Source organism: Protomyctophum parallelum (genome assembly GCF_964188405.1).
Source record: "Protomyctophum parallelum genome assembly, chromosome: 3".
In the NCBI taxonomy this organism is placed as follows: Eukaryota; Metazoa; Chordata; class Actinopteri; order Myctophiformes; family Myctophidae; genus Protomyctophum; species Protomyctophum parallelum.
In genome coordinates, this window is record NC_139698.1 from 15,398,705 (window position 1) to 15,415,119 (window position 16,415).

Sequence of the window (16,415 nt, forward strand, 5' to 3'; positions counted from 1 at the left end):
CACTGATTATAAAATCATCAATAATTAAATGAAATCATTGATTAATAATCAGTCCATATTTTGGGTTATGTCATACACCAAATGTTTATTTTTATAAAAAATAAAATAGTGAAAATCTAAATAGCTATTTTCACTACAAGGTATAAATAGGGCTTAAGTGGTTAATCGATTCATTTACATAATATATTAAATATATATATAAAAACTCCTAGAATAATCGAATCTAATAAAGTAATCAATAGCTGCATCCCTAGTATCCGAGAAGAAAACATACACTAATAATTATGCTATGCAATGATCTAAAACATTCTACATTTTATTTCATTAAGGGATTAAAATCTAAATTCAGACCTGTCTGAAGTGAGTGGTACTGTACTGTACTGTACAAGCCCTCCTCCCTGGCCTGTGTGTGTCTGTGTTAGGCTGTGCAACAGTGACACTTGGTGGTGAACAGACACTATAACGCTATTTTCCTGCTTGGACAGACAGACAGACAGACAGACACAGACCAGGGACAGACAGACCCAGGGACACACATAGCTGTGTAATGGAGTGGCTGCACCACTAAAAAATCAAGATGTTAAATGGAATCTTCTTCAGTTTCGTAGTGTTGTAATCCCAGTTGACAACTGTAGAGTGTGCTAGATGTTCTCTTCACCTGGTAAATAAAACAAAAGTAAAAATGATAGTCAAATGTCTAGCTGCCAAAAAAGAGCCACTGACATCGACTGCAAAATGTGATATTTTGCAAACCAGTGATAATCTTCATTTTCTTTGGTTAAAATAAATGTTAAAAGCTCTATATTGTGATAGTACTCATTGCTCTAGAGTGTTCAGTAACACGAGTCTCCATGTCTCTCCAGCTTTTTATTAAACAGAAAATGCATTCCCTGAAACTGGGATACCAATTTTATCCAATCAGGATAGAGAACGCAGTCAGGATACAGACTGCAAGTGATGACACAAAGAAATGAGCAGACACAATTGGAACTGGAACACTATAAAAATTAAGCTCCTAAACAGCTACTCTCTCCTGATTGTCTGAAATTCTGTCACTTACCTGATTTTTTTCTCCTGTTTATTAAAGAGCTGGAGTCTATAGAAATGATTACTATCAGAATATAGTGCTTTTACCGTTTAACTGTATTATATATCTGTGACATTTTGGTTTATTATCTCTGGGACCCCGATCTACAGTGTTTATTTAACTCTGAGGGTGTACAAATGGAACCAAATGGACAGACCGATAAGCATCTATTTGGTGGTTCCTGGGCCTGAAGTTGAGAAACAGTGACTATCCCAACTTTAACTTACCACCAGAGTTTTCTGGCTGCAACCCATCACAGCTCTCTTTTGATTCTACAGGTCTGGAAACAACAAAGTTAAATGTTAATCGACTAAAACTAAACCATGGCAAAGAAACAATAACATAACAACAGATAATGCAAGCTCGAGGTATTCATCTCATCTAATGTTAACTAACCTATTAGAAGCTAATGATTCTATTGGGAGAGTGTGATGTAGGCTATTTCTACAATGATACAGAATTATACATTTATTACCAATAGAGGATGAATTGGAGGATGTAAGAGAGAATTATTCTTTATTGCATGCATATGACCTTTGTCCATAGAAAATTATGTTTTTAATAATACAATGAGTACAGGACTGAAGAACTTGAAGAAACTGATATAGTTTCTCACACATTAATCAAATGAAAAGTCAGAGTGCTGTGTGGTGCACTGGACGGTAATGCTCGTAGACAGAATATTTAGGAGATGAGAACATCTGTTTGTCTTTGTAAACTGTTAGTACTTTATAATAGATCTATAGATTATTTATTTAGATAGATAGATAGATAGATAGATAAATAGATAGATATTTTTACTTTTATCCGACTTGTACCTTGCACCAAAAATATTATTTTCAGTGCGTGACTCCAGCATGCAACAAAGTATTAAGGAATTTGTGTACTGCTGCCCCCAGTGACCTGGTCACTGTGACCATCATAAAGACTGGAGACTCACGTGTCTTGAGCTTTCAGGGCTTTGCGGGCCGAGCGGGCCTCGTGTTCGTCTGAGATCTTCTTGTAGCAGTGCACCATCACCACAATCAACCACAGCTGCAGAACCACGATGAGCACATACATCATGATCTCTGCGACCACAGCCGTCAGTTCTCGATTGGCTGGGGAGAAGGAGGATGGCATTATGGAACTGATGCAGTACAGGTGCTGCACGCACATGATGGCACATCCAAATAATTATGAATCTGCACACCGTCTTTTTGAAACAACACTTCGACCTGATGGAGGTCTTCGTTATGCGTTTGCTTGAACGGTGAGAGCATGGCTGTAAGTCTGGAATTGATATTAAACGACTTTATGTATACTATATGTATATCTCATCATATATACTGTTATATGTACTGTGAACACACACACAGTCTAGTGAATTCTCCTGGGTATGTACTGTACACGCACACATACACACAGTCTAGTGAATTATCTTGGGTATGTACTGCGCACGCACACATGCACGCACGCACACGCAACGCACACTCACACACACACACACACACACACACACACACACACACACACACACACACACACACACACACACACACACACACACACACACACACACACACACACACACACACACACACACACACACACACACACACACACACACAGAGTCTAGTGAATTCTCCTCAAATGATCTCACTGTATTGGCAGAACATTGTGTTGCTTTAAATATTTTTCACTTGTTTAATTAATCATTATTTAGTTATTTCTTGAAACAAGTCATTTATTATCATATAAAGAAGAGAACATTATTATTAAAACAAGCTAAATTATATGCTAATGCAGTAAGGTAATTTGTCTTCTAGACATTATGTTGAAAGAAGTCAGTAAAGTTTCCCCAAAAGCAATAAACCTAGCGGCAGCCACAACCTGCCCAACCACTGGTGAGCAATGAGGATGTTGCAAATAATTGGCAAAACACTAAGACTATTGATAATGACATTAATTTAAAAAAAATATAGTGGGCTTCCTTGATGTAGTCCAGGAAGTAAGTGAGTCCATGACATTCATGGACACAGAGATAATATCTAAAAACACATATTACCCACATAAAAATGTTTCTTGTCTCCCAAACATTACAATAAGATCTGTTTGCAAAAGGGGTGAAGTGTCTCTTTAATAGTTTAACTCCTGTTTCTTAACTGTGCCGTATTAAGAAGCTCTGTTGTTTCTGCGCAGGCGAGGTCGCTTCTCGCCCTCAGGGCGTCTTACTGTGGTATTTGCCTTTTCAGTGGTCAAATATGGAACACAGGGCCCAGGCCGTAGCGTAACGGTCTGGGCACCGGACTGGTAATCCAGTCGCAGTGTGCCGCGGGTTCGACTCCCGGGCCCGACACGGCCTTTACTGCATGTCATCCCCCCATCTCTCTCCCGTTTCCTGTCAGCCTACTGTCTGTCCCTTCAAAAATCAATAAAAGGCGTAAGCCGCAAAAAAAATATCTTAAAAATAAAAATGGAACACAACATAAACAAATCACTAGGTTTACTCCTCACCTACGGCCACCACGCTAAGCTCCACGTCCTTCTCTATTATGACATCCTTCTCAAACAGCAGGTCGTAGAAGAGGGCACGCCGGAAGATGCAGCGGTATGTACCCGTGTCGTTGAAGGTGACATTGTGCATAAAGATAGCTCCTATTTGAATATCTTCTTGTTCCGTCCCTTGCCACGTCAGACGATCGCTGAAGTCTTCATGGAGGATGCTGGCATTGGGGTGGTCATAGTGGAAGATCTGATTAGGTAGACAACAGAGATAATGACTAATTATCTGAAAATGTTCACGACTCCAATGGTGATATAATAGATTACGATTGATTGGGAGGAGGAGTAGGACCAAGGCCCTATACGTCCTCCTCTCTGGGGGGGGGGGGGGGGGTACTACCTGTGATTGGGGGCCGGGGGTGTTGGCTGATGAATGAATATCAATCCTAATACATCCTGATAATGGGGGGTCAAATTATGACAGGCAATTCCAGTCAAAAAACACTTTGTTTGAAATAGACACTCATGCTTTCCAAGGTGTGATTTGGGCTGGGAGGAGGAGACTAAGGCCCTATACGTCCTCTCTGGGACATTTTCATTTGTCCAATTTGCCTTTGTCTGTTACAAGGTCTCCTAAGCCAACCTGGCTGACAACAGCATTCCTTATTTAGCCGTCGGTGAATTAATTGACCCCAGGCCAGATGCCCAGATCACAAATGCATATACTCACATGCCTGAATTCCTCCTCGCCACTGTCGCCAGCTGGTTGGAAGTACCAGTCCACAGTGGCTCGGGCAGTCACTTCCTCTCTCATCTTGCAGGAAATACAGCCCAGAAGGAATCCTTCACCAGCCACAGCTTCTGTCATAGAGTCCACCTCTGCACAGCCACCATGGCACTGAGACACTATAATAATAATAATAATACAATAACAACATTATTATTTAAATAATAATGTAAGTTACATTAAAAGGTCTTTAAAAGCAAATAAAACACACACTGCACCTGCAGAACCATGTCCTTCCCTTCTCGTTTCACTTACCGCATAGGCAGAAGACAACGGAGATAAATAGGCCTAAGTGGCGTGTCATTTTCACTCCCACTTGGCAGTGTAACGGAACTCGGTCTTGTCCACTTTTGTCAGCTCAAAGTGCTAAGAATATATTGTCTGTGAATAGGATAACATTATTCCAAACAGTTTCCAAAAGAGTCCGTGTTCATCGCGACAAGCCTCTTGCCCTGAATGTTGATCAGCAGATTGTGAGCCTTTTCCTCATATTTTTAGAGATCAAATTAGTAACGATAAGACTCAATTAGAAACACTGAACACTGCGTCAATATAGCATTAAAAAAGGTCCTGTAGCAGTAGGTCTAAAGTCTTCACTGCAGCCACGTCTGAGTCTAAGACAGCTATATTTAGAGTGTGTGAATCCATGTGTGATGCATGTTTAAAATGTTTCAAGCGTAAGCCAAGTTGGAATCGGAGCAGTTGAAACAGCATTCTACTATCATGATAGGCTACCCATAGCCTAGGTACAGTGTGCTTGCCTCTTCTGATTAATGTTTTGCATAGTTGTAAATTATGCACTAGGCCTACCCTCACAAAACGTGTCCAATAAGTTGTTTAGTAAATTACATTTAAGTTTTAGGATTGTGATGAATTCAGTAGCATAGATGCAATTACATTTTTATTTAAGGATTGTTATGAATTCCGTAGCAGAGATTATTACTGAGTTCTAAATTAATTTACCCCGCCGGCATCTATTTCCATTATGTCATTGTCTTGTGTATTGTTGACTTGTGTATTGTTCAATGTTCAATGAATTTATAATTTTTTATATACGGTAATTTTCAATTCATGCTTCTTAGAAGAATGTTTGCCAGGTCTGATATGAAAAATGATGCTGTTGACCATGTTTTGTTAAGCAAATCAAGTTAGACAAACAAGGGGTAGTCAACAAACAGTGACATAAAGATCTGTTTTTAAGAATCCTATGTCGATCATATTTTTAACTAATGGCGATCAGTCATGTAGCCTTGCATTGGCATTAATTACAAATATCAAGACATTTGATATTATCAAAACAACACTGAATGTGAACAAACAAATAGTAAGCTTCTTAGAAATATTAGCATTCTATTAATCCAGCAAAAGCCTGCACTATTACAAAATGTGCACTTCTAAGAAGTTTGATCTGAATTGTATTCAAAACAAACAAAAATGAAACAAAATACAAATGCCATGTGCATTTGCCTGGTCTGATCCATCGTACATCACAAAAAAACAGTGATGCCTTATGAGTGATTGTTATTTACCTAAATCATTGTTATATAAAGTTTATGATATGTATACAATTTGTTCATTAAAAGTCCACAAAGGCTTGAACCAGTATCGGTTGTCTTTTCAATTACATTTTACATTAAAAATTGAAAAATTAAAAAAGTGAGGGGCACTAATATATTAAAGTCTCATGTTGATTAGGTGATGTAATGGTGATGTAAAACAAACGGTGCCAACACAAACATAAACGCCATTAATAATAAAGAGACAATATGACGTAATGAGGCACATTATGACGTACATTTCCCCTTCATTGCGTCAATGGCATTTACAAAACAAACATTGAACTAAAGACAAACATTAAACCTGTATATAGGAGGGGCTAGTGCCCCTCAAAAACAGAGCACATTTGATTTAAGATACAATATTGTTAGCCTATACTGTATATTTTCATGTCATATTTGCTTTATTGAGTGTGCCTTGTTTGAGCCAGCAGTGATGATCTTCCCATTAGTTCATTACCTGTAAATCGTGTTCCACGATGTACTATAGCAATAATCATCTTTCTCACTTACAATATCATTCAAACACTACAACTATTTATAGGTTTTTACAATATTGTATACAAACCTTTTGGTGTTATTATCAGCATTGATACACACTATCAGAGGCTCGTACAGTCAGTCAATGCCAACAACCTGCCAACAAGGGTACTGAAGTCAAGGCTGAGAAAACAGACATCGACTAAAGTCCTTGTCTTAAACACTGTTTTAATCAAGAAGAGATTAATGTGGTACATGTTAACACACTGTGTTGACATGATGGGACGAACTTTGTTTTATTTTTCTGTTTGCTTTGTGTCTTTACAACTCTGACTGAATAGGCTACGTCACACATTCGATAGTTTCTACGTATACTGCCAGAAATATCATTGATGCAACTGGGTTGTGATGCATCTCTTAGTCAGGGTATGAGTATGAGTGCTATTTTACTGAGTTGGATGTCAAGGCTGTTTTCACGTCATGTGACTGTATGACATAGGAACCCCTGAGCTCTCCTTGTCTCTTTTAACCTTGAGGTGGCCAATGAATGATAATGATGCTAACTGAATCAACAGAGTACTAGCAGCACAGCGACAGACATGTACAGTAACTGAGCAGACAGAGTGAGAGAGCGAGAGATACGGGGGCTAGAGAGATAGAGAAGGACGGAGGGACAGAGAGAAAGACCTTGGTCAGCTGCATATAACAAACTTCAAGGAAATGTTGACATATGATAAACCTGTGTGTGTGTGATGACAGAGGTGCAACACTCTCTTTCTCACACAAACACACACACACACACACACACACACACACACACACGTACACACACACGCACACACACGCACACACGCACACACACACACACACACACACACACACACACACACACACACACACACACACACACACACACACACACACACACACACACACACACACACACACACACACACACACACACACAAACACGAACACACACGCACAGAGTGACACACCTCCTTTCAGTGCATGCTGGTGCTTTTTATTTTTAGCTCAGATCGAGTTTCCAGTCCCCAATCCACCGCTCAGAAGCGCTCAGCAGCATAATAGCCGATAGTGACTTGGAGGGGTGTGCAGACTGTGCACTGCATGGTTACTTACAACACATCCTCTTGCATCCTGCATTGGCACCGATGGAAGTGGAGCTGTCCAAGTTGTAATGGCAAGAAGCAGGCTGAGGTGACAGAAGATAGAAGATGTCCTGTAGATTTTTTGGAGAATTCAAAAATGCCAAGTCATTGCAACACCCATTGTCACATGGCACACAGAAGCGACAACAGGCTCAATCTCAAAGCTGATAGGCAGTTTGTGGTGAGTAGCCTATCTGCCCTTGCCCTGGCTTGTATACAGTTTATTATTTTAGGAGAGCTATTTGAAATGACCAATCAGATCATGTTTACTTGAACAACAATTCAGTCATTGTTTGTATTCATAAATGTCTCTAAAAATCTGTTGGTTAAGAAACAGGAAACAGAGTAGTCAAGAGGCTGCAGAGATTTGAACTGGAAGAAGGAAATTTAAATGTTATTGGCATACAAACTAAACGATAGACTTAGTTGAATTTAAGGATGTATATCAATTAATCTAATTACATTTAATTGTGTGTATTTAATTCCAATGTTTCATTCAGAATGTACTCATAGGAAATTAAATGCTAAATTTTACAGATCTCCTTTCCTGTATTCAGTCTTCTGACAAGGTGACCTAACCACGTGGTTTGGAGGACAGGATATCATATGCTTACAGGTTGCATCTGTAAGCCACTAGTTCAGAATAGAGAAACAGTGAACATATGAGGCAATGCTGCGGAGGGATGCAAGAGGTAAGTTCCTGAAAAGTTTTTTTCCAACCATACAATGAATACATTTGCATTATATTACGATCATCACGTCACTTCACAAAATACTAAATACCGGTATGTACAGTATATGTTATAACAGTATTGTGGGGCAAAGACTCGAGTTCCAAATAACTGCACGAAATCTTATTCGACACAAGGGGTCGCAATATTCCTTCCAGATGCTTTTACTACTGAATTATATTTTCACTCTCCCCTCAGTCCCTGCCCTGTCCCTTCAATTTTTAGCTACACTTCAGGATATTTTAGGCTTTCCCAGTTCGCGTAAAATGGTAGTGCTGTTTTCGGTTGTGGATCTAGGAAGGAAACCCATTTTAAGAATACATTTAACACATTTAAGAATACTTTGATTGAAAAGGAAAGCATGTACTATGTCATCGTCAGTTAATTAATACTGAATAGTAGCATTTTGCCAGTAGCCAGTATGTGTATGTGATCTAGGTCAGACTAGGTGGGATCACTGGGATGAATGAATACAAGGGAATGGTAGGAAATGGAATATGTGAGATTTTGATCTGAAACGTCACACATGTAGCGTAGTCTACACTACAGTGTTAAATTGTGACATCGAATTGCTGACCGGTTGGCAAATAACATACGCAACAGCGAATACAAAGTTATATTAATTTTGAGCTTGCGCTGAATCTTACTGCAGAACAGTTGGTATTTGACTGAAGTCTGAAGATACAATATGGGCTTTTGTAGACTCGTGTAGATGCGCTTCTCAGCTGTTGCTTGAAGCAGTTGCAGGCAGCCCACATCCTTTCTCTGAACAGTTATTTCCCGGACCGTACCACAAAGTTTGCCATGGGGGTAGTTCGTCTGCTAAAAGAAGACATAGCATTTATTTATTTGTATAATTAGAAAGATAACGGAACCGTGGTGTTACGAAGACACGGAAATGTGTGGGATGGTTTGTGTTTTTACCTCGCAACTATGTAAACACTGTGTTTTTCTCACCGCCCCCCGCCCCCCGCGTAATGAGTTGATCGGCCCCGACATCGACTTCATTTCGTTTTACTTCAGAGACAAAAAGCTTGTCTGTGCGAGTTTAAAAGCCAGCAAGCTACATACCTACTGAACTCTACTGGCGTTAGGCGGTCGTGTAGTTTGACGAGACTTTTATATAATCATGTTTTTAAATAAAAAAATCGAGAAGTGTCGTCTAGGGTTTTCGTTATTGAAAATGATAATTTATTAGCCCGATAGACATCTTTTCGGGAGCTGTCGGCACTATAGACTAGAGTACGGAATTTGTAGCTGGCTGAGGCTAACTGTTAGCTATAGCTGTTCGATGCTTTTCTAAGAATGTTGATGTGTTCCTGTGAAAAAGTGGATTTTAATATCACTGCTCGCCCCGTCGCAAGGCTCGTTTTCGAGGCCGAGCAAGATAACAGAAATGGAGGAAATTCATCAAATGGGAGGTAGGAAATAAAAATACATATGGGAAACAATGTCAAGTTTGCGGCTTCCCAGTTGGCCCCTGCCTGATTTACAGTTTAGCTTTGGGCCTGGGTGTTTTAATTCTGATGATAAAGAAAAGATGCAAAGTGTAATTTGTGTAAAGAAGCCAGGGGCTGTTTGCCTCTCGTGTGTTGCAGATCACACTCAAACCACTAATTTTACTTGAGACGAATGCGTCACTTGAGCTCAAGTAAACAAACCAACTGGATCTGATAAATTGATGATAGTGTGATATCACACACAGCAAATCGTGTATGCTGCCTGCGCCTGCGAGACAGCGAGCTGACTTCTAGGGAAATTATGAGTAGCGATTACTGCACGGCAGTGCACGCACTGCTTTGTTGTTACATGATCTATTATGGGTCAAAGTTAGCTGAACACAACCTCACCTCTGCCCTTTACTGTCTTGTTTTATATATGGGTATGGCTAGTATAAAATACAAGCCTGTGCGGAGCAGAGGGCAGGAGGAGAATTATGATGGATTACACTGGGCAAACACCACCATGCCAAGATTGTTCTTGTTCAAACATATCATAGCAAATACTGTCTGGCTTGACTTGGGTTATTGCTTTGGAAGTGCCTGCTTAATTGAAATCAAACGAGTGACACACATAGTTAACACATACACTAATCCCACATTGTATTACAGTTTTGTTTATGTTATAGCTCTGGCAGTAGATTTGCTTTAGTTTGATTGTGGTTGTGTTGTTGAGGCTATTATTATTATTATTATTAAATGGTGACATGCACTCTTTTTTCACTTAAGGATATTTTATCTAGCCTAGGTTAGATCATTTGTCTACATTTAGTGTGGGGTTTAGGAATTTTAAAAGAAAGAATACCACACCGTTTTTAAAGCTCCCCAAACGGTGTGCAGACTTATTCTTTCGTTTGCAGTCTGTTCTTTTTGTTTGAGCACCTGTTGAATTAGCCTGGGATGTGCGTGCACCTCCTGACCACTTTGGGTTTAGGAATTGTGTCATTGTTGGACTTGGAAACAGCTTTGTATTCATTGCACCGGCTCACAGTTTTGAGAATTTGGTGGTGAGATATTGGTCAAACCTGTGATGGTGTTAACCTGACTCCGCCAGATTGTGGCAGTATTGAGTTCACAAGTTCCCTCCTCCTACATTGATCTGGTCTCTCAAGCAGAAACGATGAATCGGAAGCAGCGGGACAAAAATCTGTTATCTCCATAATACTTTCGAGTTGTAGGCTTGTTAGCTTGTGTTTACATTTGCCCTGAGGCACAGCTACAATACGTCACCAGTCTCGTGTTGATCCCGCCAGTAGCGGCCGCATACGGCTGCATATCGCTCTGATCAGATTTTGTTCGGAGTATGTCTCTGCCCGAGACAGACCAGATGGGAGCAGGATGAGGAACTCATTGCTGCCTCCAGCTGGCGGAGGCAGGTTATGATGGTGTTACCTGAAAATAGTATATTTCTGGTGGTTAGTGCAGTCTCTTCTGTTCAAATTGGTTTGGCTGTTGTTTCAGAGTTACTACTTGAAGGGAGTGCGGATTTGCGGATTAGTCTCCTACTAATATAGTATCCAACAAATATATTACAAAGCTGGGCAACGTGAAAAAACAACCCTACCTGAATACTAAGCCTATTGATCTGCATCCAAATGGGAACTAACAATCTTGGAATGTGATACTTGACATTCTTGGAATTGGTTATTCAGACAGTGTCAGCGAACCAACAGAAACAGTCTTTGCCTCACAATCATTCATTCGAGCGGTCATGGGGAAACGTTATCTTTCAAGACTACTTTATTACAGGATTAGTGTTTGGCTACTATTTTGAATGCAAAGTGTCTCTTCCCCTCTCAGACCCCAGCCACCACCGGACATAGGTCTGTGTTCATCCCGATCCCATGCTTGATGAGACTCATTATGCAAGTGGAACCATGTGAAATCTGCTGAAAAGGGTGGGCCAATATACTGAAGGAGAAAAAGGATTCTAGACCTGGTGAGGTGCAGAAAATCAACTGCTGGTTTGGCCACAGGCCTAAGCTTTGACGGGCTGGACATCTAATGGATTATCTTAAAAACATGGTTGCAGAGAGTTTTTATTTGTGAAGGACTGCTACCACCATCACCCTGATGCATCACTGACTGGGGGGAAAGCTCAGAAGAAAAACACCACAATGGTGTCATCTATATTGTTGTGCTGTTAAACTATTATAGTGCATAATGCATTTCTTTGAAAATACAATTTGAGAAATACTTCAACTTAACTAGTCTTAATCCAAGGCGTGCTGTGTATGACACAGACGTTGGGAAGGGATTTTCCACAAAGTTCCTAAGAGAAACCTGGCATGACTGGAACCTCCCATTCAGTCACAGTCAACCTCATCTCTCCAAACCACTGCTCTGGGCCCTTAACTGACTGACTGAAATCAGCTGAGGTAAGTGGTGGTGAGAATGATGACAATGTCCTCACCAGGCAGACCAGAAGGTAACACTCTGGCTCAGCCCATCTCCATCCCCACGCTGACTATCCTACCACCGTCCTCTGACACAGAGTCCTGGTCTTGCTCGCCTAGCCCCAGAGCCTCACGCTCCCACAGACACACTCGACTGCACCGCAGCAGGACCCGTGCAAAGAAGAGGACAGAGGAAGAGCAACAGGCACTGCAGGTCAGCTCTCCTAAGCGGCAATGGGAGTTGCCACCACAAATTGTTGTGGAGATGGCTGAGAAGAGGCGCAGCGCTTCCCTGAGGAGCCTTTCGCCTTCCCCCTCTCTGTTTTCCCAGACAGAGGGAGAAGAGCATGTCCAGGACCTCCTCCTGCGTCCTCCTTCTCGCTCCTCATCGCGTAGCTCGTCCCCCATCCGTCGTTCCCGCTGGTCCCTCAAGAGCCTGCTCAGCAGGGACTCCGACTGGGACAGTGTCAGCTGCAGGTTAGTGCTCTGGCTTTGCCCCGTGATTGTGAACACAGGAGGGTGCATGACTAAACGCTATTGTGATGGTATGCCAGTGGGAATTTAGGTGTACAACTTAAGACTACTGTAGTTAATTGTGGTGTTCCTCTTCGGCCGCAAATCATGCAGTGAACTATCGGGGTCCTCCCTTCAAGGTTGGGCTCACTTATCTTGTGGCTGCAGCAGCCCGATGTCACAGTGGTTCAGAACAGAGCGTCCTCACAACATCCGTGTTATGAATGTGGGTTATGCTTGTTCTTTTCACTCAAAGGAGAATTTGCATGAATTCCTACAGTTGATAACCCTGATTTGTTTGTGAGAGAGACTAAAACCTTGCTGCCTGAACTATAGCTTATGTATGGTGTTTAAAAGCCACTGGAAGTGGAAACCCAAAACGATAGCTTTCTACAATGGAGCTCCAAAAAAACTAAACTTAGTTAAAACTATCCTATTTATTTTTTAGTGGTGCATGCAACCACTCCTATAGACAGCTATGTGTCCCTGGGTCTCTGGGTCTGTCCCTGGCTGTGTCCCTGGGTCTGTCCAAGCACAAATAGCTTTTGGTTGGTTTTCACAACCAAGTGTCACTGTTTTTTTTTTGTTTTGTTTTTTAAGATATTTTTTTTGCGGCTTACGCCTTTTTATTGATTTTTGAAGGGACAGACAGTAGGCTGACAGGAAACGGGAGAGAGATGGGGGGATGACATGCAGTAAAGGCCGTGTCGGGTCCGGGAGTCGAACCCGCGGCACACTGCGACTGGATTACCAGTCCGGTGCCCAGACCGTTACGCTACGGCCTGGGCCCCAAGTGTCACTGTTGCGCAGCCTGACACAGTACACACACACACACATATTAACTGTATATATAGTGTTACAGTACAGGGAGTCAGGGACGCCCACACAGTGTCAGTAACTCTGTCATTTCTCATTTCTCAACCGTTTCGGACACGGGCGGCTTGCCGGAACCGGACCGGCACCCTGGCCGGGATCCTGTGGGTATGCAACTTCCGGGGACTTCCTGGGGACCCCCACACAGAGTTGCACCACTCACTCACACGGGAGTGATTTGTTTTCTATATTTATTTTCCATGCTTTTGCAACCAATTTAGTTTTCCACCCAGTGTCAATTATCTACTGTAATCCTGGGCGCTACACTCCCTCTGCCATCCTGGGGAGAGCAACGGACTGACCTCATGCTTCCTTCTATGCATGAGGAGTCAATCCGCTTCTGTTTTCCCGGTTGGATGTAGCTCGTGGAAGGAACACTGCATGCTTTTTGTGAGTGTACGGGCCCGGGGTACCTATCCTAGGGGACACTGGGAGAACATGCAAACTACACACAGAAAGGCCCTTTCGCTAACTCCACCCAGGGTATGGGCCGGCGACAGCCCTACTGAGTACCGACTGTGCTACTGTGCCCCCTCTAACTATCCTAGTTTTGCAAATATCTTTGGAGGAAAAAATAAGTAGCCATTACTTTGCGTGACTGTTTTATTTAATAACACAAAACTTTATCATGCATTTTAAGAAGCTAAGAAGCATTTTAGAAGCTTTAACCACATTAACTCTAGCGTCCCTACTCTAGGCAGTGGGCACGTCATAATAGGCAAACATTCTGCAAAAATAGCCGTTTTGCAAGCTCATAACATTATTAACATGTCACAACGCATTGCTTTGTGAGCTGGTAAATTGGCTATTTTCAGTGAAGAGATTGGGTGTAGGGGGGGAAAAGAAGACCATGTACATACAGACCCCTAATGAACCCTGGTATAAAAGGCATCTTAGATGCCAAAGCGGGGGCCGGGCAGGCCAACTATTTTGGAACATGTTGTGAGTTAATTAGCTAATGGCTGAAACCGAGGAGAGGACAGTCCTGATTAACTTGGGTTGATTCATGGCATGATGTTGTAAGACAAAGAAATAGAAATCGCAGCAACACCCAGCTGATGGAATGTCAGCGATCAGATAATTCACAATATTGAATTCCAATGCTGTTATTACTTGCGCAAGCAGAGCGCGCAAGTAATGTGATCGGCCTGGTCCATTTGTCGTGACAGCCGTTCCGCCATTTCAGGACCCCCCCAGAAAAACATCAAATCTGTGCCCGTATTGCTGGACCAATGATGACGAAATGACCATATCTCTTACGTCATCATTTAGAGCTGGTCATACATACGTGTATGACTAGCTCTAAATGATGACGTAAGAAATATGGTCATTTCGTCATCATTGGTCCAGCAATACGGGCACAGATTTGATGTTTTTCTGGGGGGGTCCTGAAATGGCGGAACGGTTTTTTTGCTGTCACGGTTTTTGGACCAGGCCGATCACAGAATACCGCTAATCAACTTACAACTACACACTTTATACAGTATAGAGTATAGAGTATATAGATATACGTATATAGTATATGCCTATATACGTATATAGATATTGTATAACTGCTCTCAGTAATGACGTATGTAATACAACATTATGATTCTGGAATGTATAAAAGTCACAACGTGTCAAAAATGTTACCATAATTATTAATATTAGTGTGGTTTGCAAAATTAAATATATATCTAAGTATATAATTATATATGCAAAAACTAAGTTATAATATCGCAAGAAGCTCAGTCATTTAACACTCTCCGAGAAAGACGCAGACAGACTTGGCCATATCAACAATCCAGATCATTTGACACGTCCACGGGGGAAGGCTAGAAAGGGTGAAAGACTCTCAGGTGTACCAGTTAGCTGGGGTGACTCTCAGCCAAAGACTCTCAGCTATCCTATGCACAGTGAAAGAAGGAAGATATTGAAACCAGGACTCTCCGAGGAAGACGCAGACAGACTCGGGCATATCAACACTCCAGATCATTTGACAATTTCACACGGAAGCCTGTTGTAAACACAGATCTAGATCAATAGGACACCTCCACACCGAAACTGACATATCAACAATCCAGATCATTTGACACGTCCACGAGGGAAGGCTAGAAAGGGTGAAAGACTCTCAGGTGTACCAGTTAGCTGGGGTGACTCTCAGCCAAAGACTCTCAGCTATCCTATGCACAGTGAAAGAAGGAAGATATTGAAACCAGGACTCTCCGAGGAAGACGCAGACAGACTCGGGCATATCAACACTCCAGATCATTTGACAATTTCACACGGAAGCCTGTTGTAAACACAGATCTAGATCAATAGGACACCTCCACACCGAAACATACAGAAAAACAATGGAACTATCTACAGATATACCTTCAAATAAAAGGATGAAGAAGGACCCCGTAATTAAAATCTCAGCATTAAGTTCATTATCATTTGGAAGTCGTGAAAGAGGGAAAATCTGTGGAAAGGTAGTTACTAAAAGTGAACAACGTAAATTTACTAACGGAATATACTTCTTCTTTCGGATTACAGACAGTACAGCAACAATTAAGGTAACAGGATTTACTCAAGAATGTGACAAATATTTTAATTTGATTGAAGTAAACCAATGTTATTTCATCACTGACGGACAATTTAAAGAAATAAATGCAAAATATTCTACGGACCGCGAAAAATTTGAAATTATACTGAAATCAAGGACAGAAATTATTATTAATCCTACGAAGATCAAAGTAGATAAGAATGTAGAGAGAGAAATGATACGATTACGACAATCACCTCTTGAAAATCCTAATATACGTAAAATAACTCAATTACCATTAAAACATTCATTAAATATTGGATTATTGAAC

At 41.3% G+C, this 16,415-nt stretch overlaps 2 protein-coding genes across 6 annotated transcripts in view; one reads left to right on the forward strand and one right to left on the reverse strand.

The window, feature by feature from the left end:
* Positions 1–58: 58 nt before the first annotated feature.
* Positions 59–9,011, reverse strand: LOC310855951 (sodium channel regulatory subunit beta-1). Of its 3 annotated transcripts, XM_083761157.1 has the most exons (7): positions 8,945–9,011; positions 7,538–7,637; positions 4,302–4,477; positions 3,584–3,821; positions 2,028–2,187; positions 1,315–1,367; positions 59–658 (listed from the first exon to the last, which is right to left on the reverse strand). In XM_083761157.1, exons 2-7 carry the CDS (start codon positions 7,542–7,544, stop codon positions 642–644), a joined length of 651 nt encoding a protein of 216 aa, XP_083617283.1. In that variant the 5' UTR covers positions 7,545–7,637; positions 8,945–9,011; the 3' UTR covers positions 59–641. The 3 variants fall into 3 exon arrangements, with proteins under 3 accessions (XP_083617283.1, XP_083617282.1, XP_083617281.1); XM_083761156.1 differs by lacking the exons at positions 7,538–7,637; positions 8,945–9,011 and adding an exon at positions 4,614–4,968 and having other exon boundaries at positions 1,318–1,367; XM_083761155.1 differs by lacking the exons at positions 7,538–7,637; positions 8,945–9,011 and adding an exon at positions 4,614–4,968.
* Positions 7,557–16,415, forward strand: part of gramd1a (GRAM domain containing 1A) — a 43,228-nt gene continuing 34,369 nt past the window's right edge. For 2 of the 3 annotated variants that reach the window (XM_083761149.1, XM_083761150.1), the window contains exons 1-3: positions 7,557–7,747; positions 8,104–8,258; positions 11,597–12,669. In XM_083761149.1, coding sequence (XP_083617275.1) covers positions 12,191–12,669 — 479 coding nt within the window. In that variant the 5' untranslated portion in view covers positions 7,557–7,747; positions 8,104–8,258; positions 11,597–12,190. Of the gene's footprint in view, positions 7,748–8,103; positions 8,259–9,329; positions 9,719–11,596; positions 12,670–16,415 lie in introns of those variants that run through there. The other variant, XM_083761151.1, reaches the window with a different exon arrangement.

Coding starts and splice junctions, on each gene's coding strand:
- LOC310855951 (XM_083761155.1), bottom strand. CDS start 4,662: ATGACACGCCACTTAGGCCTATTTATCTCCGTTGTCTTCTGCCTATGC. Junction 4,478..4,613: donor CGTTGTCTTCTGCCTATGCG/GTAAGTGAAACG, acceptor TTATTATTATAG/TGTCTCAGTGCCATGGTGGC. Junction 1,368..2,027: donor GCCCTGAAAGCTCAAGACAC/GTGAGTCTCCAG, acceptor TGTTGTTTCCAG/ACCTGTAGAATCAAAAGAGA.